Source organism: Rhipicephalus microplus, chromosome X (assembly GCF_043290135.1).
Source record: "Rhipicephalus microplus isolate Deutch F79 chromosome X, USDA_Rmic, whole genome shotgun sequence".
Lineage (NCBI taxonomy): Eukaryota > Metazoa > Arthropoda > Arachnida > Ixodida > Ixodidae > Rhipicephalus > Rhipicephalus microplus.
The window spans coordinates 95,999,789-96,025,972 of NC_134710.1; the positions used below are offsets into that span (position 1 = coordinate 95,999,789).

General features: G+C 47.3%; 1 protein-coding gene across 1 annotated transcript; it reads right to left on the minus strand.

The window, feature by feature from the left end:
• Nucleotides 1-678: 678 nt before the first annotated feature.
• LOC119176747 (uncharacterized) lies at nt 679-23,558 on the minus strand. Its single transcript, XM_037428105.2, has 9 exons — nt 23,223-23,558; nt 21,881-22,004; nt 21,174-21,316; nt 18,898-19,084; nt 17,481-17,659; nt 16,642-16,771; nt 14,905-15,041; nt 13,536-13,750; nt 679-1,649 (listed from the first exon to the last, which is right to left on the minus strand). The coding sequence occupies exons 1-9, from the start codon at nt 23,434-23,436 to the stop codon at nt 798-800; spliced, it is 2,181 nt and encodes a 726-aa protein (XP_037284002.2). The 5' UTR covers nt 23,437-23,558; the 3' UTR covers nt 679-797.
• Nucleotides 23,559-26,184: the final 2,626 nt, after the last annotated feature.

Consider the following 26,184-nt stretch of genomic DNA (forward strand, 5'->3'; position numbering starts at 1 on the left):
TGGGATGATTCCTGCCCCTAGTGCGTCTTAATGAATGCGATAGACAGCGTGCGTACATTATCATTGGACTAGTATAGTATCCCACTTTCTACATCTCTACATCCTTGTTTTTATCTCTCTCTATTCTTGTTTCACTTGTTTTTTACTACTCCTGTGAGGAGCGGTAAATTGAAGCATGATCTCCAGGCTCACTTCTCATGCGTTCTCTTCACTAAATGAGCCTCCTTTAGAAAAGGAAGTCTGTGAACGCAAAGGTTTGATCGAATTCCCTCTGTGACGGAACTGCAGAAGGGATCGAAATGTACTAGAAATAGGAATAGGGAACATGGTGAGGGCACGCGTGCACACTCCACAGCTCGCTCCTAATAGAGATCTCATCACATGGCAAAGGGAGGCAGTGCCCCGATACGGCCAGTATCTGGATTGGCTGAACTACTCCTAAACAAAAAACAGTAAGGGATGCGGCCACAAGATCTCTCTTAATCAAACGGGCACTGTAGCTAACAGTATCACAAACGTGTAGCGCCTGCTTTCACTAACATTTGTACTTACCAACTTATTTAAAAAGCTGTATGCAGTCGAACTTGGCCAACAGATAGCCAAGCATGGTTCGTGCTGTGTAGGCCTCAAACAAAAGATAACTACAATTACGCGCACCTACAGAGCGACTTTGGCAAAAAACTCCGGAACTGCACTTTTAATGTTCTCTCAAGAGAAGTTATGTACATGGCTACATGACAAAAAAAAAAGAAGACACAAAAAGCAAGTAGGTAGGTGTAAAAAAAGTCCGACGTAATTCAGAGCAGCTCGCTCAGCCTTTTCTTGCGTTCGTCCATTCCTTCAGGCTCTGAGTCCTCCAGGAACCCGTAGTTAGGGTCAGCAGGATAGCCGTCGTTCTTGTCCTGGTCGATCCTTCTGGCGCCCCAGCTGTGGGGCCGATGGCGGCGCCCTTCTCTGCGGCCTCCCTTGAAGCCACCCTTGCGGACGTTGCCTTCTACACTGCTTCTGTCGTGCTCCTCGTCACTGCTTCTGTCGCGCTCCTCGTCACTGCTTCTGTCGCGCTCGTCCCCACTGTTCCTGATGTGCTCTTCGCCAATGTTCCTGTTGTGCTCCTCTCCAATGTTCCTGATGTGCTCTTCGCCAATGTTCCTGTTGTGCTCCTCTCCAATGTTCCTGATGTGCTCCTCGCCAATGTTCCTGTTGTGCTCCTCACCAATGTTCCTGTTGTGCTCCTCTCCAAGCTTCCTGTTGTGCTCCTCTCCAATATTCCTGTTGTGCTCCTCTCCACTGTTCCTGTTGTGCTTTTCTCCACTGTTCTTGTCGCGCTCCTCTGCACCATTCCTGTCGCGCTCCTCTGCACTGTTTCTGTGGCGTTCATCTGCGCTGTTTCGGTTTCGCTCATCTCCACTGTTTCGGCCGCGTTCATTGGAGCCGTCGTCGTGATGCGCGCCTCCTTTTCTGGCATGCCTGCCGCGCATGCTTTCCCGACTCGGGTGGTCGTCATTGTTACGATGCCGTCCGGGTCGCTTTCTCTCCGACGCCGACGAATCATCGTCGTCGTGGCTTCTCGGGTAGTCGTCGGCTTGAGGAATGCGAGGTTCTAGCGGCATTTTGCGAAGTGGAGGGTAGAATGGGTTCTCGGTGGTTTCCTTGGGAGAGATAGAAAGAACATATATATTATTACTTCAATAATTTTGAAGGGGGGGGAGGAGAGAGTTGCTGTTTCTAAACCTGGTCATGATTATTAAGGTAGCTTTAGCAGAGGGCTTCACAAATTTCGACCAGTTGCCGTTGTTGAAAGCGCACCTAAACCTAAGTACACGGACCTATAGCATTTCAGCCTTCATCGAAAATATCCAGGATGCCTTAGCGGAGGGCTCCAGAAGTTTCGACCAGTTTGGGTTCTTTAAACTGCACCTAAATCTAATTGCATGAACCTCGAACATTTCAGCCTTCATCGAAAATGTGGCTGCCGTAGCCGGGATTAGATCCCGCGATCTGCACGTGTGCATTCAGTTGAGCATCATAACCACTGGACCACCGAGGCGGGTAAATCATCCCTATGAACCAGGATTCCTTATGGTCTTCGAAAAATAGAGATGCTCCATCTAAATCGTCATTAATTGTGTTGCTGTAGGAGTGTAGTTAAAGGCGAGAACGGGCAGTTAAGGAGTCGCAGATACTGACGAAAGGATCGTTGAAGTCGTCTAACTTTTTATTAACAGTGTGCAGTTACGTAAAACTCGTAGTTACGATAGTGCACCAAACGCTCGACATAAGTCGAGCGTTTGGTGCACTATCGCTTGGAGCACTGACATGTTTATGTAATTAAGTCACCGGTGATAGTTATTCGTTAACTGTTGGACTTCCACGTTATCAGTACGCTTAGTGAGCTTGCTGAACGAACTGCTGCAGTTGACCCATTGAATTGCATAATAGTAAAATGAAGTAAAAATGAAAACCGAAACACTATGTATACAAATTAGGTGCGAGTTTTTCATTTTTTATATACCGTCCTCCTGTGAAACGTGACAGAACGCAGTTTTCTTGCATTTTCAGACGTTATATGTGCACTAACAGAGCTAAGCTGAGCGTTTTTTTTTAGCTTTATAAGGATGTTTGTTCTCATGAGACGTCATTGACATCCCCATGTTTGGCAGATGATGACCTTAATGTTATGCCTTACGTATAAATGTAACATTCCTGTAATCAGCAACGTTTGCTGTAATCAGCAAGTTTAACATTGCCAGTGAAAGCCGACGTCTTGACACGAATGCTTGGCAAGAAAAGCTTCTGCTTAAGAAGAAATCTGGACGCAGATTGTGTGAAGGTACTCACAATTTACCTTTTATTCCTTTATTTCATTGATTGGCTGCTGAACCGAAAGTCACGGGCCAGATCTCGGCCGCAGCAGACGCCTTTCGATGGAGGGAAATTTATAGAGGCCCATGCTGTGCGATACCAGTACACTTTGAAGAACACTGGATGATCGACATTTGAGGATCCCTTCACTACGGCGTGCTTTATAAGCACGTGGTCGTTTTGGCGCGAAAAACCTTAGCTATCGTCATTATTTTATAGGATTTTTATTGTTAGCCCACCTAACATTGACTTCTTATGAAGCTATTACGAGATAGAGCCTCATCATATCTAGGGCTGCCAAGAACATGAATTTCTCGGGCTTTTCGTACCGACATCGCGACGTGATTAAAGCTTGGAACTCTAAACTAATTTTGAATGTTTGGGGTTCCTCCATGTTCCCCGAAATTTAAGTACCCGGGTGTTCTTTCTATGTCGCCCCCCCCCCCCCCCCCTAATGAAATGCGGTCGCCGCGGCCAGGAATCGGACCCGCAGCCTTGAGCTTAGCAGTGTGACTCCGAAAACATACGGCTGTTCTTGTCCATGAAAACGACATGAGTGTTCCTTGAAAAGGTTTCAATGAATCTTGTTAGAAACGAGTTTTACTGCTTCAGCTGTGCACTGCAGGACAACAGACAGCAGTCAGCTTTAGTAAAACTGCTTTAGGCGAGTTAGTTGGCTTTTCTCAAAAGCTCAGGGCCAATAAAACAAAACACTAAAAACACACAACGGCATCAGAGCTCTTGTGATGTGCGTTGTGGGGAATATGTGAACATTTTGAGAGTAATATACATTAAATCAATATGAACCACGCACTAGCAGCGAAATCCTATGTTGCAGCATTGTCCACACTGATTTTCTTGGTAGTCCTAGCGCATTGAAGAAGAGGTACCAGAAGCATTCGAAGTGAAAAACGACCTGAAAAGCTGCGCTTCCTCCACAATACCCTGTTGTCGAAGCTGCCTAAGCGCCACCATTTCACACTCATTTACCGCGAACAAAGCAAATCATCCTTGCAGCAACGCTGTATTCAGTTCGGAATGGGCGTCCGTAACTGCCGCCACATTAAATTTACGCCATGTGATCCACGCAAAAGCAGCATCACCAAATCTGAAGAATACTTTGTAATGTATAGCTTTTACGTATGCGCATTTCAATGCCGCTATTCCGCAGCTCAAGATCTGTCTACTCTCAGAGTGAACAAAAAATGAGAAAAAAAACATGCCTTAGGCATGACACAAATAGTGTAATCATCTCAGCACTTGCTTTGTATTGTATTGCCTTTGCACAGCGGAGTTGACGAAGCTTTTCGCTGGTAAAGCTGCTACTGGCCGGCTGTCTACTTGCGTTATTGTGGCCACCTGATCCCACCTGACTGGCAGCTGCTTTTATTCTTGTACATTGTGAATGCTGGCCCCAAAATGTGCGTATGACTGTCAGCAGGTTAACGTTTCGCGTACTGATAGCATTTTCGCATTTCGGTACATGGCGTTGCCAAATGGGGAGTCTTTTTTTTTTTTAGTGAGCCAAATCCGTAACCGAAACTAGCTCTAATAAGGCTTTGTTGGCACACATACTCTCAGCTTTCCTTTAAAATAGTAATAATAAATTATTAAATTATTAGAAACTTCTTATAACTGTAACAGAGAAAAACTTACGGTACGTATGAACCAATAAAGCCTTGTTTGAGCTAAATACCGTCGTGAATTCGCCCCCCCCCCTCCCACAAAAAAAAAAAGCCTCTCAAATATGAATGAAAAACAAAGCATACATGTCTCGCCCCGCTTCTATGCGAATTCTCTAGATGACTGCGCTGCTGTCTGCTATCTCGGATCACCAATATGAATGAGTTTAGCTTTCGCTTTTCAGCTCACCTGGTCCTAAGTTTTTACACTCGATCGGAACGTGAAAGCAGATGCAAGCCAATCATGATGTCGGATCAATTAAAACGATCTTCGCTAGCGGATATAAAGGAGGATTCGTGGACTAGCAGCTTTGCGACTTGGATCCCCGAATCACCACTCCTTTCTGGCTGGTAATATATGTATATAATGAAAAGAGTTATCATTAGCTCCATGGCCTTTCTCATGGCCTGTTGCTCACTTACAGTCGATCGTAGTGATAATGTATGCGGAAGGTCACTTGAGCTGCCGAATAAACGTGCAAAAGACATTCAACTGAATTGTTACTTTATGTTGGTTCCCCGACCTTTGAAAAGCTCCGAGGACAACGATGATGCATGCATGCGACGAGTGCGTGCCAGTTCTCGCCAGCCTTTTAAACCAATTCGTCTTGACAGCTAAGGCGGTTATAGCATTTAAGGCCTATTGACGACTAACAAACTTGACACCACCCGATGTCAACAAAGACGCTACATTTTCACGCTGGGTGCGCGAACGTACGAGAGGCACTCCTTAATTATTTTCCCATGAGAAAGCCTATTAGTTATTTTCAACGTGAATGGTCACATCGTGCTTGCAAGACTCGCGGTTCAGCTGCCGTCCAGCTAGCCTGGTTGCGCACTCAGTTATGGACTGCATTGTTGCATTGTTGTCGACATCAAGTTTTTTTTTTTCTTTCGAAGCCTTGCATAGCTGGTTTCTTCGTAAGAGGAACGAAAATTAGGTCTGGCTTTCTCCTTTTACTTCATTTGCTTTATTTTGCTAGTGTTTCGCACAAAAGAAGCAAAAAGAGTCCAGCCAAACAAGTTTGTTTCATTCACTATGTGCGAATATCCCCACTCAAATAGAGTATTGTCACTCTGACTAGCCACAACAGAAGTTTTAACTCCTCTGTCAAGCCACCAATTGAGTTTACGATAACACAGTCGCGAGAATTGTCCGTCGGGTGGTAATAAATCGCCTTCGACATTGTTTTAGGACCATCTTCAGAGATCGTTCACGTATGCTTCTTTTACACTCTTTGTACGTTAGACAAAATGAAGTTTGTCCAAAAAGCCCATAAGATGCTTTAGTTAAGCCTATGCAGGACAGAACACGTTATCACAATACCGTGTAAAAGTTTTGTGTTAGATGCTGAGTCTCTCCGGTAGAACAATAAAACAACGACAATGAATGGACTCATTGTGAGTTCTAAAGCTACACACTCCGTGTGTGTTATCATGGGCGCAATGGATTGCCGTTCAGCTTCATCTTTCACCACCTTGTGTATGCAATATTGCATTTGCTTCGGGTAAAACCAGGGATGTGCGAATAGTGAAATTTCACCTCGAATCGAATTAATGGGATTGTACCGAATAGTGACCAAAAATATCGAATTGAATATTGCCACGTTCCATTTCCCAAGTTTTTGTTATCGTCCGAAAACACCGCACGATTCTCAGCGCAAACCGCGCCTGCAGTTTTCTAGAAGGTTCCGGACTGTAGTAGATCATTTCGATAAGATCACGCCCACTGTGCGAACGGTACAGATTGTTCTGGAAGCTACGCCACCGCCAGCGATAACGCTAGAACATTCGACGGCAAGAGTATAAATGCCGACGCGCCTCGCCGCTTGTCAGTTGTTGATCGAAGGCCGACGCTCCGTTCGCCGCTATCAGTCCGAGACTGCTATCTGTGCGAGACTGCTGCTGTAATTGGACTTTCAGTTTACCGGGCACAGGTTCGCCCAAATAAACAGTTAAATCCTAACACGAAGTCTCCTGTCTTCGGCCACGTCACGACCCCGTGACATCTGGTGAAGGTGCTGCTTCGTTCATGTACCGGACGCCCCCGTCAAGCCGTGAACCCAGCCCACGTCGCGGAGAAGACACCGACACCAACCAGGAGCAGCGAACAAGCCGCCGACAGCAAGGGCTACCACCGGAGTACGGGCTTCTACCAGACAAGGCGCGGAAGACGAAGGCCATGACCGCGACTGCAACGACAATGACAACCGCAGCGTCCCAGCCCACGATGGTCATGCATCAACCCAGGGAACCACCAATTTTCCATGGGTCATCGTTCGAAGACCCGGAGTCCTGGCTGGAGACATACGACCGAGTGGCCGCCCTCAACCACTGGGACCATGACGAAAAGCTGCGTCGTGTGTTCTTCTATTTGGAAGACACCGCAAGGACTTGGCTTGAAAATCGGGAGTCCACGCTCCGAACGTGGGATGTTTTCTGCGGCGCATTCCTTCAAACGTTCGCGAGCGTCGCTCGCAAAGAGAGGGCCGCTGCTTTATTGGAGACTCGGGTTCAGCTACCAAATGAAAATGTCGCCATTTTCACAGACGAAATGACCCGACTATTCCGTCACGCTGATCCAGACATGCCTGAGGAGAAAAAAGTTCGTTTCCTCATGCGAGGGGTCAAACAGGAGCTCTTCGCGGGACTGATGAGAAACCCACCGATAACCGTCCAAGAATTTGTAGCAGAAGCGACCACTATCGAAAAGACCCTGGACATGCGCACCAGACAGTATAATCGTCGCCTGACTGCAGACTGCGCTGCTGCTCAAGCCAGTAACACCGGAGACCTGCGTGAAACGATCCGGGCGATCGTGCGGGAAGAGCTGCGCAAGCTGTTGCCTTCGGCCCAGCCTCAAGTCGATTCAATTGCCGACATTGTGCGAGAAGAAGTTCGGCAATCGCTTCAAATTCCCCACGCACCGCTGCCCGAGCCGGAAGCTATGAGCTACGCCACTGCACTGCGCCACAACGCTCCTCCCCGTCCACGCCAAAACGCCGCCCCATCGCACTTCCGTCGACAGACGCCACCGCCGCCACCACCCCCACCAACGTCATACCGTTCGCCAGCGGCCCAGCGCAGTGCACCGAGGAAGACTGACGTCTGGCGCACCCCTGACCATCGCCCGCTCTGCTACCACTGCGGCGAGGCCGGACACACATACCGCCGTTGCCAGTACCGACAGATGGGACTGCGTGGCTTCGCCGTCAATGCACCGCGTCCACAGCCAGGAGAACGACCACGTGACATCGCCGACTACCTGACAGGAACTCGGTGGACACCACGAAGCCCTTCGCGTTCGCCGTCGCTCAGCCGCCGCACGTCACCGCACCACCGGCAGTATACTCTGGCCCAACGCGGGGCCGGTCTCCTAGCCCGTATCCGGGAAACTAAGGGCAGCAACCGGTGGAGGTGCGGTTGCTGTGCGACGAACTACCGAAGATCCTCCGACGACGACGACGCCGCGACGGAGCTTTCCGAACACAACGCCAGCCAGGCAAAGCCCTGACGGCGAAAGCTCATTTACCGAAGGTGGCCTGACGACGCAGCATGGAAGCAGCGGAACAAGCCGACGCAGCCGTGACCCGACGCCACGCCCTAACTGTAATGCGAGACGGCGAACTAGCGACCTCGACGTTCTTATCGACGGCCACAGTGTGACTGCTCTCGTCGATACTGGAGCCGACTATTCTGTCATCAGTGGGTCGTTCGCCGCGAAGTTAAAGAAAGTTAGGACAGCTTGGAAAGGCCCTGAAATCCGCACAGCCGGAGGTCATTTCGTAACGCCTGCAGGAATCTGCACAGCGAGAGTCACCATTAACGGCCGTATTTATCCTACAGACTTCGTAGTCCTACAGCGTTGCTCGAGAGATGTCATCCCTGGCATGGACTTCTTATGCCCCCATGGTGCTGTCATCAACCTAAAAACGAAGTCGATAACGTTATCCACAGAAGAAGCACTACCGCCGCGCACGCCGTCAGGACACCATGCCTTGAATGTGCTGGAAGAACAAGTCACCATTCCGCCTCGCTCAAGCGTCATTATTTCAGTCGGCGCTCCTAAATCACCTGACTTGGAAGGCGTCGTTGAAGGCAGTCAGCATCTGTTGGTCACCCGAAATATTTGCGTCGCAAGAGGAATTGCAGAGCTGCGGGGAGGCAAAGCAACGGTTTTGCTCACGAATTTCAGCAATGAGTACAAACATGTGAACAAAGGAACAACGGTCGCATACATCGAAGAAATCGTCGAAGCCACCAGTGCTTTCGCCCTCGCCGATTCTGCGGAACCTGCTCAGAGGAACCAAGCCCCTCCCATAGCTTTCAAAGTCAATCCCAGACTTCCGAACGATAAGCAAGAACAGCTCAAGGCCCTGCTCCTGCAATACGAAGATTGCTTTTCGTCGTCATCGAAAATTCGGCAGACCCCAATCACGAAACATCGCATCATAACCGAAGAAAATGCCAGACCACTCCGTCAGAGTCCGTACAGGGTTTCGACGCGAGAACGTGAGGCCATGAAGAGACAAGTTGATGAAATGCTGCGGGATGACATTATCCAGCCGTCCAAGAGTCCATGGGCATCCCCCGTGGTGTTAGTGAAGAAAAAGAATGGGACGCTACGTTTCTGCGTCGATTATCGCCGCCTGAACAAAATCACAAGAAAGGACGTGTATCCCCTCCCACGAATAGACGACGCACTTGATCGGCTCCATAACGCCAAGTACTTTTCGTCAATGGACCTTAAGACTGGCTATTGGCAAATCGAAGTCGACGAAAGAGACCGAGAGAAGACGGCGTTCATAACACCGGACGGCCTCTTCGAGTTTAAGGTGATGCCCTTCGGCCTTTGCTCAGCGCCTGCAACGTTTCAACGCGTTATGGATACAGTACTGGCAGGATTGAAATGGCAGACTTGCCTTGTGTACTTGGACGACGTCGTCGTGTTTTCCTCGAGTTTCGACGAGCATCTTCGGCGCCTTGAAGCTGTACTTCAAGCCATCAAGACTTCCGGACTCACACTGAAGCCAGAAAAGTGCAGATTTGCGTATGAGGAGCTCTTGTTTCTGGGGCACGTTATCAGCAAGTCTGGAGTTCGTCCCGATCCACGGAAAACAGCCGCCATCGCCGACTTCCCGCCGCCCACTGACAAGAAAGCCGTGCGCCGATTTCTGGGCCTGTGTGCCTATTATAGGCGGTTCGTGAAAAACTTCGCCCGCATCGCCGATCCTCTCACTAACCTTACCAAGGCCGACGTGGAGTTTAAGTGGGAAACGCCGCAGGAACACGCTTTCCAGGAGCTTAAACATCGCCTCCAGACGCCTCCGTTACTTGCCCATTTCGACGAATTCGCCGAGACAGAAATACATACTGACGCAAGCAGCGTAGGTCTTGGCGCCGTTCTTGTGCAGAGGGCTGACGGACTTGAAAGGGTTATTAGTTACGCCAGCCGATCGCTATCCAAAGCAGAAGCAAATTATTCCACAACAGAAAAGGAGTGCCTCGCCATCATCTGGGCTACGTCGAAATTTCGCCCCTACCTCTACGGCAGGCCCTTCAAAGTTGTGAGCGACCACCACGCATTGTGTTGGCTAGCCACCTTGAAGGACCCCTCAGGTCGCCTCGCACGATGGAGCCTGAGACTTCAAGAATATGACATTACTGTCATTTACAAGTCCGGCAAAAAAACACTCCGACGCCGACTGTCTCTCTCGTGCGCCTGTCGACCAACCGCTACCTGACGACCCGGATGACGACTACTTCTTAGGAACGATAACTACCGACGACTTCGCTGAACGACAGAGGGCCGACCCGGAACTTAAGGCCCTAATAGAATACCTCGAAGGCAGGACCGCCGAAGTCCCGAAGATATTCAAGCGCGCACTTGCGTCGTTCTTTCTACGAAACGGTCTTCTACAAAAGAAAAACTTTTCACCACTTCGAGCTAAGTACCTTCTTGTGGTGCCTTCAGCTCTGCGACCAGAACTCCTGCAGGCCCTTCACGACGATCCGACGGCAGGGCACCTCGGTGTTTCTCGCACGCTCGCGAGGATACAAGAAAGGTACTACTGGCCACGTCTTACCACCGACGTCACTCGTTATGTGAGAACATGCCGGGACTGTCAGCGACGCAAGACACCGCCGACAAGGCCAGCGGGAGTTCTGCAGCCAATTGATCCACCTTGCCGACCTTTCCAGCAGATTGGTATGGACCTACTGGGGCCGTTCCCGACGTCGGCTTTCGGAAACAAGTGGATCGTGGTAGCTACCGACTACCTCACCCGCTACGCCGAGACAAAAGCCCTGCCAAAAGGCAGTGCATCCAAAGTAGCTAAATTTTTCGTCGAAATTATCGTCCTACGTCATGGCGCCCCAGAGGTCCTTATCACCGACAGAGGAACGGCATTCACTGCCGACTTAACTCAAGCAGTCTTGGCATACAGCCAAACAAACCACCGCCGGACGACAGCGTACCACCCACAGACCAACGGCCTCACCGAGCGGCTTAACAAGACGATCGCCGACATGCTGTCAATGTACGTCGATGTCGAACACAAGACGTGGGACGCCATTCTTCCGTATGTGACCTTCGCATACAACACGGCGGTGCAGGAGACGACGCAGATATCGCCATACAAATTGGTCTACGGAAGGAGCCCGGCAACGACGCTCGATGCCATGTTACCCAACGTCACCGACGAAGAAAACCTCGATGTGAGCGAGTACCTTCAACGCGCCGAAGAAGCCCGACAACTTGCGCGTCTCCGTATCAAGAATCAACAGACGACCGACAGCCACCGTTACAACCTACGACGACGCTTCGTGGAATACCAGCCCGGTGAACGTGTTTGGGTGTGAACGCCGATACGCCGACGTGGACTAAGTGAAAAGCTTGTGCGACGGTACTTCGGACCGTACAGGGTGGTTCGACGGCTCGGCCCACTTGATTACGAGGTTGTCCCCGACGGCATCACGAACTCTCAACGACGCTGATCGCGACCTGACGTCGTCCATGTCGCGCGCCTCAAGCCGTTTCATGCGCGTTAACAAACTGAACTAGTGTTTTTTTGTATTATTGTTGTATCATAATTTATTCATTGTACTTTCTTGCATTATTATTGTACTTTCATCTTTAGTTAAAGCATCGGGACGATGCCTTTTTTCAGAGGGGGGCAATGCCACGTTCCATTTCCCAAGTTTTTGTTATCGTCCGAAAACACCGCACGATTCTCAGCGCAAACCGCGCCTGCAGTTTTCTAGAAGGTTCCGGACTGTAGTAGATCATTTCGATAAGATCACGCCCACTGTGCGAACGGTACAGATTGTTCTGGAAGCTACGCCACCGCCAGCGATAACGCTAGAACATTCGACGGCAAGAGTATAAATGCCGACGCGCCTCGCCGCTTGTCAGTTGTTGATCGAAGGCCGACGCTCCGTTCGCCGCTATCAGTCCGAGACTGCTATCTGTGCGAGACTGCTGCTGTAATTGGACTTTCAGTTTACCGGGCACAGGTTCGCCCAAATAAACAGTTAAATCCTAACACGAAGTCTCCTGTCTTCGGCCACGTCACGACCCCGTGACAATATTTAATACAAGAGATTTTATTTAAAATTGCAAGATAGAAAAGGGCATGAAGTCAGCTCATGCCTTCGAGCACATAACACGGCGATTGACTGCTACCGGAAGTCCACAAATTGTCATATTTAACTATATATGTCAGACTGACTGGTGCATTAACACTCGGCTTAATGACCATATGAAATCCTTGGAGAATAGCGATCACTCCCACATAGCCGAGCATTGCAGAATCTGCCAATGTTATTCTGTTTGGTGTGACACGAACGTTTTGTTTTTCACAGAGACAAGCTGACTCGGGAAGTAGTAGAAGCCTTTCATATCAGAAGGTGTGCTGATAAAAGCTTAAGCAACCCATCGACGGTACTGACAAAGAGTTCATCTTTTGTGCCATACTTGACCTTCACATTCTGCTGTTGCAGATACCACTTATGTGAATTACTGTCAGGGTGTGCTATCGCTTGTTTTTTTTTCTTTTGTTCTCTTTTCTTCTTTTCTTTTTTTGCATGTTTTTACGCACATGTGCTCTTGAGCAACCCTGAGATATATTTCGTGTACTTCTTTCAGTAAACTGAGTTGTGAGTTCGCACATGTATGTCTTCTCGCCTTTCGTTTTCCCATCTACTGTGTGTGCGCCGAAATGTTACCAATAATATCGCCAAAACCCCAATACTTATTCCAGTATTCCGAGCGGTGATATTTTTTTAAGGGGGAGGGAATGAAGGGAGAGCTCATGAAGGCGTGTCAACCGTTAATTTCTGCTGTAAGCTAAGACTGTGACCCACCTCAGACTGTGACTGATTGAACGAACTTGTGCAGAATATTGATTGAAACCTTTATTCAGAAAGTGTGACGAGCACAAGTTCGTTTTTTTCTCGAGTCATTGTTTCCACATTTGAAGCCAGTCATCGAGAACATTGCAGGCCAAAGTCGGAACCTTTAACGGTGCTTGCACCACCCAATCGAACTACGCAAGAAGTAAATACCTTCATATTGGAAGCAAAATTATGGAGCGTTCGATAGTTTTCTCATGTTTATTATTTTATTGCGAGTGGAAATTACACCTCAGTCAAAATAGACATTGCTCGCTTTTGAACAAAGATATCGATGAAAGTTCTAAAGAAACTCCTATACGGTAACGAAGCTGGCGTTTAGCCACCTCCCTAACCACACTGTGCATTGGGTATTCTTCCCGTGGAATTGTTCGAAACTTTGATTACTACATATTCGAAAATACAATCGAATTGTTTCAATAGGTATTATTCGAGTCGATTTTGATGATTGATATGTGGGGTCTAACGTCCCAAAACCACCATATGATTATGAATCTTCGAGTCGATTTTGAAACAAGAATATTTGCACGCCCTAGTTAAAACTCTATCGCATGCGCTTATTGACAACAAGTGCAATACCTTGAAAGCTTGGTCGGTGTTCTTGAAGAATCTTCGGCGCGTGGGGCCACCTTCGTGTTCCGGCGGGGTCGATTTAGGCTCCGCGGGTCTTGCATCCGGAATGTTATCGGGCAGGTGTGGCCCACCCTCGTTAGGACGAACGCCGTCCTTATGCGCACCGCTGGTGTTGGTTGCTGTGGCGCCCGTATCCTCTCCGCCTATCCGGCCGCGTTTAACTGCAAGGAGAGTCGCAGAAGAGTTGCTCATATTTGTAAATACGCTGTCGCTCTACACCACATGTTCAACAACATATCACCGTGTTATTTGTGTTTTCAGTGTAGCATGTCATCTTTTGCGGTTCAGATGAAGATGCCTGGAGTTGTCTGAAGCTTTAAGTACACAACAGTAATTCTAGGAGAGGGTTGTAGCCACCACGATGGTTACGAGGTTATGGTGCCCCACTGCTGACCCGAAGGTTGCGAGACCGAATCCTGGCCATGGCGGCCGCTTTTCGATGGAGGCGAAATGGTAGAACCTCCCCCCCCCCCCTGTATTTCAGGTGCACGTTAAAAAACACTAAATGGGGGAAAAAATCCTGAACACTTCGCTACAACGTCTCTCAATCACATGAGGGTTTCGAGACATAACCAAACAATTATTATTAGTAGGTAAAGTTTTCAAGCGTTACCGGCGATTGCCTTAGTTTGCACGCAGCAAAACTTGGCTAAACCGTGAAACTGAACTTTTATGTCCCTGCTTTAGAAGCACTGGCTATTCACGTTTGCAAAGTATACTAATGAAACAAGGCACATGAACTCCGATTTTCGACTGCCATGACTCTATTGAATGAGATGATACCAACTGGCCAATTCGTGCCAATTAGGAAACGTCCTTAGCTAACCGACTCAATATGTCAAGGCTGCGATGTAACTTGCTGAATAATGATGATCTACTTTAAAACTTTTGTGTATACACGTGTCAGTCGTAGCCTTATCGCCACTGAACATTTTTTTGTAAGAAACTTTCGGGTAATTTCATTGTTTCTAATTTCGCCATCATTTCTTTTGTGGGATTTCTGTTTTACGGTGGTCGCAATTTCGACACTGTCGTTAGCTTTTACAAAGAGGGACTTCCGGCATTCTTTACTTGATATACATCGCCATCGGGGAGCTGTGCCCAACCGGTTGTGGAAACCGCAGCTGACAGCATCGCAATTTAGCCGTTGTACTTTTGTTATTACATTCGATTAAAGCGCTGCTTCGCAATGAATTGGGGTATAATATTGATCAACAATATTGTTCGTTGGTTGTTGCAAAGTTGTGCATTAAGAACGCCACTCATTGCATGCCCGATCCATCCATCAATGTTTCAGTGAACGTCTGCTACTTACAGTGTTTGCATTTATTCTGAAGGTTAAACAGAAGGACACTCAGCACATGGACAGCGTGATGGTGGAACTCGGAGCTTTCTCCACAGTTAAGTGTCCGGGCGATTGTATTCGTGCACTGGATGAAGTTCCTGTAAGCTCTGCAAAAAGAAAAAAAAAACGTCGGTGAGAGTTGAGGGGTGAGAAATTATGGCATCCAAGTAGAGGTCATTGGAAGTTATTAATAATGCCGGGTTATACTAACAAAACTTCAATAAGCAGTAAGAACTGTCTGTGGTTAGGCGCCTGCCAAGCACGTTCAGTGGCTGCAGCTGTCGAGCAGTTTCATACGATCACACTGCTGTCTTTCGTTCGTCCGCCTCGAGTATGCTGCAGCCACTCAACATGCAAGATCTTCAACTCAGCCACACGCAGTCCGTTATAGCCTTCATAGTGTCGGTTGCCTCGTTAACACGCTACTTGCTGTGGTAGTTTAGCACGTAAGATGTTGTGTGATAAGTTTGAGGACGCGGGCTCTATACGCGTGAACGCCACTCATGTTTTGATTGGGAGGTGAAATGCAGGAACACCCATGCACTTTCATTTGTGTGCATGGCAAGGAACACAAGTGACAGACAACTCGAGAGTTCACTGAAACTCCAGAGTCCATTGACACTTCTTGCATCGGCGAGGTGATCGAGGCTGTCATGCCACAAGAGATATATACATCTGACGGTGCTGTGACCAAGTTCTGATGGGGACCACATACAGCGGCCCAACAAGGCTTATCAATGTTGCACGTTGGGCTTGCCGGTGCCGCATTTGTGCGATAAAGGTGTAGCGTACTCGACGCTGGACACGAGGAAACATGAGACACACTGAAGTCACAACAATCTTAAATGAATTATTTTTAATTGCAGGATCCGTGCATATGTACATTGGGCCTTCATTCAACCTTCATACAACACGTCGGTGATGCATCCTGATAACACCCACGACATAGCTAGGGGCTCACGTGATCACGCGATGCTAAAGAAATCGCAACGCTTTTCAGTTAGTTATAAGGATAGCTTGTTGGTGCACGCGTGTGTCCCCATAAATTTTATGTCCCGTACTGGGTGCGTTCCTTTTTTATCCTGTATTAAATTTCGAGCCAAGTGAAATATAATTTTTTTTCAAAATGTCAAACTTATATTTCTACTTTGTTTGGTGTGTAATTAATGGGGAAATTCGCTGAAAAACGCTTGTTCCTACGCCGTTTCTTTCAAAACATACATAAGTGTAATCCAATCCGGTGCACTTGCTTGAAATATTCGTTCATTCTTTTGGTGCCTATCTTTTTCAAGTTCTTCGTTTTCATAGAAACCTAACTTTTTTTAGAACGACAATTTTCACTGAAATTTGCCTTAATGCGTTATACTGGTTGTGTGATGGACTTCAAGTAATGTTTCACCACGGTTTTTGTCAAGGCTGCTTTTTTTATGTTTACCCTTTGGAAGTACTCTGTTTGGCATCCCCATGCTATGAGTACTTGTCTGATCGAATTATTTTCGTTCATTGCACAAGGCGAAGGCTCTCTTTGGCTTCTATGGAATTCTACCGAATCGAAGAACGTTATTTTATGAGGTTCCAATGGACCTAAATAAGTGTTTTAAAAGTAGACCAATAATCTATATCTCTCACGGCAGTTGAAAGCATAGCGTGTAAAAATGCCTGCTTTCCGAGTGCAAACGCACGCGACGTAACGAAGCAGCAACTTACTCGCACTTTCGGTAGTCGTCGTTCGTGTGCGTTACCACTTCGTTGAACACCAAGGCGCACGCCAGAAACTCTCGGGATGCGTCCTCCTCCTTGCAGTTGTCGGCTTTCGCAAGCACCGCGGCCATTGATGCTGTTGATTAAGAGGGCGGTTTGACGACCATGAAGTTTTCATAAATTTCGTTAATTATGTCACATCCTTTCCGACGCCCAGCACCGCAAGTTTATAACGCTTTGCATCTATGTTCAAAAGCAGTAAAGCTGCTCCTTTTCAGTGTGACTGACAAATTCGGCATTAATCGAATGTTCTTTTTTTTTCAATTTTTCGTATATCGCTTATCTAATTTATTTGGCATAACTACTGCTACATAAACTAAATAGAGAGTGATTAGCTGAGTAAATGCCTTTAGGCTCTAATCTTTCTATAAATACAGTAGAACAATGACATATTCAAAAATTCTCATTGTTTTGAAAATATTCCCACAGTCGTAGTGGTCAGGAAGTCACGTCTTGCTATGAAAAAAGAAAGGTTTGCAGTACACTTTGCAAATTTCGTGAGCCCTCCCATATTTGCTAAGTGGTGCCTGGAACCAATTTTATAAATCTACCTGCTGTGCACAGTGTCTTTCCTTGTAAAGTTCAAGCCTTTTCAGCGGCACTTAGAGGTGTTTATTAATATGAAATCTTAAGGTGATGATTATATGGTTAGAGCTGAAGATATATTAGAATTGGGAGAGATGGTCATTCTGTAAACTTGTTTTCATCTCTAGGGCACACGCGTTGTTTTGTCACGCTTGGGGACACTGTCTCAAACAGCAGGGGTAGTATTCGAATTTTCTTACTGTTCACTTTTTCCTTGAAGAGAGACGGACTTATTTCCAGCTCCCTGAGGCACACTTCCTTGTACCGGGCAGTGATGGCCTTCGGGAAGTACTCCAGGTGCTTGATGAACTCGGGATTCTTTTGGCAACTTGCCGACTCTGTGACAGGCGTCAAGCAGTGGTAGTAGCGAAGAATGGTTCTGAAAAAAGGGGAAAGAGTGAGGGATTATTGAGCGCCACAAATTTCTGGGACATGTGCCTAGTGAGGATTAATTTTGCTCCCATAATCAAAGAAATTGCTATATCATGACAGCATCCGGTTTCTTTTTGTTAGAACGAGTTTGCTTTTGATTGGCCGTGGCGTTTCTTACTTCGTTCTGTTCTCTTTTTTTTTCGTTTCTTCGAATGCGTACCAATAGTCCCAGCAGCAGATTCTTCTGCTATTTTAAAGACATTAATGTTCACTAAAGCAGTGTCATCGAATCGCGCACATTCATATGCACCGATATTTTTCGAGTACCTTGTGAAAACGTTAATCGACAAACTTACAAAGAACTACGTCCACTTTGTTATATATCTATAACCGGAAACTGACTGGTTGGGAAACCACGCATGCAGTACTTCCAACACCCTAAGCTAGAGTGGTTAGCAAAACAAAGTTCCGGTAGGTTGTGAGGTCAAGCACGTTAATGATGGCAGCTGCCTAACCACAAAAATCTTTTACGAACAAGGTGCTTAACGAAAGCCACTGTGCAGCCGCCTTTACTGTGTCAAGCATCATTAGTAACTCGCGTCTTGCATGCATAGGCTGCTGTTTTAATGCAGCTTAGTTCGGAAGCACTAAGTTGCGTTAGAACATCCGTAATCCGATTTTAAAAACATTAAAATATCTATAGAAAAGGAAAGGCATGAGTCAAACATGTCATGTAAGCATTGATCTAGTCGTACGGAACCTGCGAGATTGGCTTTTTGTTCGTTCGCCCAACCTCTCTAACACACACACGCACGCACACGCACACACGCACACACGCACACACACACACACACACACACACACACACACACAGAGAGAGAGAGAGAGAGAGAGAGAGAGAGAGAGACGCCGTAGTGTATGGAGAGCTCCGAAAATTTCGACCATCTTATGTTCTTTAACATGCACTGACATCGCGCAGGGCACAGGCCTCTATCATTTCGCGTCTATTGAACTGTGGCGCTGCGCCATGGTCTTTACTGGGCTGCATAAATTAGACGCCTTCTCACCACCACCATCGAACTGTGTGGTTGCATTCCAACCCGTGTCCTTCGGTTCAGCATTATAGATTCGTAACCACTTCTCCACGGCGGTGGACTTCATTTACATCCTCAGCGACATTGTTTGCACGGCACGCAATGCCAGACGCTGTTGTCATAGTTTGTACTTCGTAGACAAACCGTTTACCTGCAAGACTTTTTCACTGCCCTGGATGGTTCGTTTAATTGAGAGAGGGCTTTCATGTCAGTCTCGAAGTCCTTCGTGCACGTGAGCTCCACGGCCCATGCTGCCGCCGGGCTGCACTCAGCAGAGAGCTTGACCTTGGCCATGCGGAAGCGTAGGCGCCGGACTTTCAAGCCTCGTCGGTTTGTTTCTGCGCCGACAGAGTATGAAAGTGTTTCAGACGAAATTACCGAACGGAATTCATGATCAAAATAGCCATAGCACAGTATGCACAAGTTGGTCACAAATTATTCGGGATATCTCATACTGGCAGACACCGAAAAATCCTATGGTTGAAATGTTGGCTCCAACGACCTTACCTTTGGTATATTCTAATTAACGGTAAGAATGGTGTGACTAGTAGCGAGCCGTGCTTGTTGCCTTCCCTATACCGATAGAAGTAAGCTTCTAATATCTGTCTATATTTTTATTTACGCATGTTCGTTTCAGAAACGTTTAATTGCCACATTTTCGTTTCAGAAAAAAAAACGCTACATAACATTATATTAGTACAATTTTAACAGAAACGCATTTTCGTGAACTCTTGGTTGTCTCAATGTTATATTTAATAAATAGCTCTTTTTCCTTGAAGATAGCGCACCGCCATTCGAAGGCCAACGCTTCGCGATTTCCTTACAAATGGGTGGTAAAAGGACTAAAGCGCATGATCAACTTTTTAAATCAAGACATGTGCTCACAAACTTCCACAAAGCTCGAAACTAGCAGCCACTGGATGAGACAAAATTTCGCTTTTGCCTTTCTTGCCCGGACGCGGTTAAGTATGGCTGTGTTCCAATACTCACCATAGCCGGCAAAGTAGGCAGCTCCAAGAAGACCTCATCGTAGACAAATACGATGCAGGCTACTTTGCTGTATAAACAAGATGGCGACTCAGCGAATCGCTCAGATAGATCCCATGTCGCCAGAATAGCCGTCTGCACACAAGCAGACGCTTTCCCAGACGCTCAATTTGAGTTACGTTTATTTGTTTTTTATTTCAACACGAAATAAGCCCTAAATTACAACTGTTACGTTTGTTTCATTTAGTTTTTTTTTTCTCGACGCGAGGTGGCGCATCGTCACGTAAAAGCTGTCTAATCGTGTTCCAATTCTCGGACAGCATGGGCTCGGTTCGGTCTTCTAAGCAGTCTGCGTAGACTGTCTACGTGCTGTCTAAGAATTGGAACACAGCCTATACTGCGTTCTAACTGTAGAACTGCATGTTTACGAGGAAACTTGATCGCCGCAAATATAAGTCATGCACCGGTTTCTGCAAGGCGTTTAGGGTGGCCCTTTTAAGTCTATCGACTATTTTGTGCTGTCTAGGTCACGTCAAAGTAGTTCGAACAAATTAGGCGCCGCTCGCCATGTCGTGCGCGACGCCTCTGCCTGAAGGTGAAAACAACTTAGCCGGGTTCATTAGTGGCCTCATTTGGTTGGTTTTTATGAGCAGTGTGGCGCATCACATTCGGCGCCATCCTCGGCTCTCTGGGAAGCGTGGCAGTTGTGCGTACTAAAAAGCTGGCAAGATTATGTCGCGAAACGCCCGTGTAAAGGCTTGGTGGATCAGATTGTTGGATTGCCGCAACTTTTTCATGTTTTTTGATATGCCGATCTCACTACAATAAGAGCAGGGGACAAAGAGAAAAAAAATTAGCTAGATGCTTAGTTTCTTTACACTTGACCTGATGCGCAATAATAATAATAATAATAATAATAATAATAATAATAATAATAATAATAATAATAATAATAATAATAATAATAATAATAATAATAATAATAATACAATCAACACATTTTTGCAAATGAAAGTTTAGTGCATTTTTTTCCATGACCGACACTGTACACAGACTGCACGGTGCCCAAAAGTCACAACAGTGCAAACACTTGACACATTTACACACGCGAACACCAACACATGAGAACACGAAACACGTACAACGCTGTCCGTGTTTGGTGCCTAGATGTTTGGGTATGTGCGTGTGCGAATGTGCCATGTGCTTGCACTCTATTTTTGAAATGAAGTAACAACTAGCCCAACCAAAATTTCGTTCACTGTATGGTGTCTTACGTGTACTAGACCATACCTGACCATTCGCTTGCGCGTAGATAGATGCGCTTACCCTGTGACGTATTCAAGCACCATTGTTTATGAAAGCCGAGAAAACAAATGCGTTGTATAATTTGAATGGGAGTTTGATAAGATATAGACGATGAAAGTAAGCCTCTGGCCTTACCTCTCGTTATGTTGAAGCAGTCAACACTGTAACCCTGTATGATGCCGCGGATCTTGTGGAGTTCTTGGGATATAAATGTCCTTTCGTAGCAGCTGGACTGGATCATCACGCTAGCGACGCACATCTTGTACTTTCGCAGTGCGCTAAAAGAAACATCAAGCTTTTAGAAGATTGTTTCATCATAACGACGTCAAATGTTGCTTTTACTGACACCACTTAGCGATTTTCAAGCGTTATCGTATTTTTCTCGCCACAGAACAAATGCGCCCAGGCGGTGGTATATATAACTTGTAGGACAAGATTTGATTTGATTTGATTTGTGGGGTTTAACGTCCCAAAACCACCATATGATTATGAGAGACGCCGTAGTGGAGGGCTCCGGAAATTTCGACCACCTGGGGTTCTTTAACGTGCACCCAAATCTGAGCACACGGGCCTACAACATTTCAGCCTAACTTGTAGAACAAGAGTGAAATTTTTGAAAGGGCAAAATATTGCGACAATAAACACTTCTCAGTTGCCTTGCAACATACTGAAATCTTTCCGTAGGGCTGTAAACGCACCGTTTTCCAAGCTCTGTGCTCACAGTTTCTTTTGCGCGAAAACATCTCTCGTTGAGGAACACCAGTGACCATGTCTGAAGCATTTGGCATTCTGAACTTTTCAGGCAGCACAAACAAAATCTTGAGAAAAAAAAAGATACTTACTAGCACACGTAATCGTGACTGCCATGGTGGTGAGGCAGATTCATCCGTAAGATGCGGTCGCATTCAGACTGTCCTCTCCGGAAGCTGTCCACTTCGCATTCAGCCCTGGACGGCGTTTGCTCTTCTGGAAAGAGCGCATATGGAAAACAAGCAGATTAGTTTTACTCTATGATGGCGACGAAAGAAGTATTTCTTAGTCCTACTGAGTATCTTTGAAAGTGACAAAAAAGGCGTGAAATTGTTGCGCGTGAGGGTCTGCCGATACTGCCGCATGCAAACTGCGTTGCCGACCCTTTTGCGATTCATGGTGATTTGAACTGCATTATGAGACCTAAAAGAAATAAATGTGCATTTAAGGGTCGTTGTTTTTGTCAGACACAGTAATAATGAGATCTAAAAGAAAATTAGGCATCACTGTCTGTTTAAGTTTGAAAATTATTGTGGGGCTTAGGGCCATCAAACATTGAATTTGTTTGTAAGAGACGCCAGAATGAAAACTGTCGAGCTAACTTTCATTATCAGACTCTCTTTGAGTTAGCCCTAAATGTTTAATAAATCAGCGTTGTTGCACTCTGTCATTATCGCAAGCAGGCCACTATGGCATCAAGTTTACCTCGTGACCTAGTGCTTCGCCACACAGCTTCAATGACAAGCTTCAGCGGCAGGCGCTTGAATAAAATGAGAATTCCGTCTAGCGAAACTTCCAACGCAGTCGGAGCATTAATACATACGATATATAGCTACAGACATCATTCTCCAAATCGCGTAACTCGCAAATCGCGTAAGCTGCGTCTAAGGTGGAGAAAGCAGGGGGACATGGATGAAGGAACACGTTCACTGGTTGTCAGTGTGGTGCCACCTGCAGGGCGTTAAGCCTCATATGCATCTGCGACTATCATCGGTCGTGTGACGAAGCTATCGTTAGGCGACTAGTCGCAAATGGCCGTGAATGGCCGCTTTTGTCGCAGAGCTACTGGTCTGGCGTAATAGCTCGTTGCTCAGTTTTGAGCCGCGCGACGGTAATTGCAGATATCTGAACCAATCAGAGGCGCTGCAACAATCCGTTGGATTATTTTTTGAGTAAAATGCATTGAGAGAAGGCGCGAGTGCTTAGTGGCGACAGGTATATGCAGATTGTGTCGGCACGACACAATCTAAGCTAAGTCACATCAAAAGAAACATTCCTTCCTCGTTATCTTATTCGATCTTCATCGTCTTCGCTGAGGTGCTGTAGTCGGCAGTGACGCCTTATATGAGAGCTACAAATACGGGGAACCCTAAATACTAACATAGCCTGTAGGAATTATGGTAGTACTGGGAACGGGAACCCCCGTATACTCACGATCGTCATAGCTGTAGCCCGCGGGACCAGGGCTCTCTGGTGGCACCGCCACCGCCTTCGACTCGCGGTGACGACGAATCTCGCCGGGGTCGCTCATCCACGGCTGTTCTTCCTCGTCATCGTCCTCATTCTCTGCCCGGCCGAGCCTGCGTCCCGTCGCTAGACTTGCAAGAAGCACCAGGACGAGCCCGTTGCGCCAGGAACCAGTCAGCATGGTGAAAGTGCGAGAAGCAGTTCGGTCTCCGACAGCTGCCAGCTAGGCGATTCCACGGCACGAGCTGGCTCTCCCTCGCGCTGCTGGTCTACGAGCTCGCTCGTGCACGCTGCCTGCACGGCTTGATGATGATGATGATAGCGCCACCTCAGAGCGCGTGATGACGGAGCCCTCTAAGCCAGCGCCGATCGCCCGTTGTCGGCACAGAGCGTAACGTCTCATTATGTGTTGTATGGTAAGTTGTGTCGAATGCCGAGGCATTGATTGTTTCAGGTTTACAAGTGAAAATATTCGAAGGCTACTTATTGGTTGTTGTAGGCGTTTTTATTAATATAAAGGGTAATACAATTGGAGGCGTAGAAGATGGTTTTTATTTGGCATGATAAGTTCCGAGAACTCTAAATTTTATGGACTTGGAAAGAAATTTCGGGGACTCAGGGCCTGGCGCACTTGGTTCTGGTTTGTTGATTTTGTAGGACTAATATATGCTGGTGGTTACACGAGTGATATTAGATTGTGGCCATGAAAAAAACAAAGAAGATAAAACGTCGTCTGGACGAGCATCACAAAAAAAAAAATAGTGGGAATAGCTTTAGCTATCTCTGAAATACACGTGTCATTTTCGTCTTTTCAAGAAGAAAAGAAGAAACTGCTTTTTAATAAAATTTTCTTAATTGCGGTACGCATGCATGCATTAAAACCTCATGGAGTAAAAAAAAAAGCGAGGTAAACGAAATGTGCTCTCTGATGCTCGCATGGCGTCTCCTATAGGTCTCCTATAGAGGTAAATGGTGTAATTTTATTGAAGTTTGCACAACAGTCGAAGCCCGGGCATTGAAGTTGTCTAACAAGGTGTTCTGCACGGGCGTTGGAGTTGTGTCGTCTGTCTGGAGGCCGACGCGTTGACTCGACGCTGACGCTTGGCTTTGACGTCGGCGTTGCGTACGGCGGGGTTCGCTGGCCGACGTTGCCCTTGCTTTTGGACATGCCGAGCCCGCGTTTCATCCGAGCCCGCGTTTCCCGCCGACGCTGCCGTGTGTTGCGTGGAGTGGAGGCAGCGCTCACGCTGCCCCCTCCCCCCACATCCTCGCGCCGCTGACGCGAGGAGAGGATCCTCCCACCTCCTCACGCTCAAGGGAGAAGGAGGAGAGTTCGCACATGTGCAGTAAAGGTATACTGACGCCGCACGCACGCTGAATTGAACTCCGCCATAAGTAGATTAACAGTTAATGATAGGCTATGTGTTGTTCGACGTCAAACAGAGGATCCCGGCAGCTCCGATTATAGTGAGGCTCTGTACGCAGAGGGCACCTTAGAAAATGGCAACTTCGCGTGCTGAATATAAACTCTCTTTGCCACCCACCAATGCAAGTCATCGCCGCGCTGCTGTTGCCGCTATCTGCTTTCCGGAGGAAGTGTTTTTCAACCAGCTTGAAGGATGGGTCGTGACCGCGTTTAAGGTATTGATTGATATGGGGGGTCTAACATCCCAAAACCACCATATGATTATGAGAGATGCTGTAATGGAGGGCTCCGGGAATTTCGACCACCTGGTGTTCTTTAACGTGCACGCAAATCTGAGCACACAAGGCTACAGCATTTTCGCCTCCATCGAAAATGCAGCTGCTGCAGCCAGGGTTCTATCCCGCGACCTGCGAGTCAGCAGTCGAGTACCTTAGCCACTAGTCCACCGTGGCGCGGCACCGCGTTTAAGGTAATACATACACTTAGAAACATGACTAACCTACCGGTTACAAGTTTCTCTATGAAACTGGTCTGGTCGTACTATTTTAACACAAAAATCTTTCTGGAAACATTTACAACAGGAGAGTGGGATAGTAGTAGGAAGAGGACACCCCCCTTAATCATCGTAGGGGGCGGCAGGTCTGCCCCATAACTTCGCTCAGACAGGCCTGTACTCTCGTTGTTTAAGTCTTTTGAAGATAATGCTAACTGAGATCTCAACCCTTCACGTTAAATAAAAAAAAAAAAAAACATTTCCCCTCTTTCATCCCCGGGATGTCTGCGAGCAAAATACTGGCCATGTATGAAGCACGCCAACACTTCATTTTCATTTTTTTTTTAGATGCAAAGCAGCTTATGGCGCCCCTAGATCCGATGTGCGTGACCACCCTTACTGCGCATGCGCAACAACCGGCCCAAGCACTGTCACAACGCGCTCACGCCCTAGCGAGTTCTCGTCCATGTAAGGAGCTGGGTAAAACGCTGTGGCCTCTCCCCTGTACACTCTCTCGGCAATCGTGTGATGGCGTCGGGGAACGAGATTGGGCAGACGCGCGATAAACCAACGCGTTGTATCTTAGAACGCACAAGCTTGCACGCGCTAGCGCGTTCGGGCCTGCGTCAGTGGCTGTGTAAGAGGCTGTGGCCTCTCCCCCGTACACTCTCTCAGCAACGTGATGGCGTCGGGGAACGAGATTGGGCAGACGCGGGATGAACGCACGTGCTCCCGCGTGGTGTGGCGATGAGCCTGCGTGGCGTGCTTCAACAAGAGTTCGGGGCGAGTAACGGCAACAGAAACTACAATGAATTCATGGTGTGCTCCACTGGCAAGGACGCGTTGACATCGGGCAAGGTGCCCGTGACGAACGGAACGTTAAGTAGATCAATGCGCCGCTTCGCATGCTACTCATGGTGTCATTTTGTTGGAGATAGTGTAATTTTTTTTAATTCATTGCGAAGTTTGCTTTCGTACTCCACAAATAAGGGGGGGGGGGGGGGGGAGGG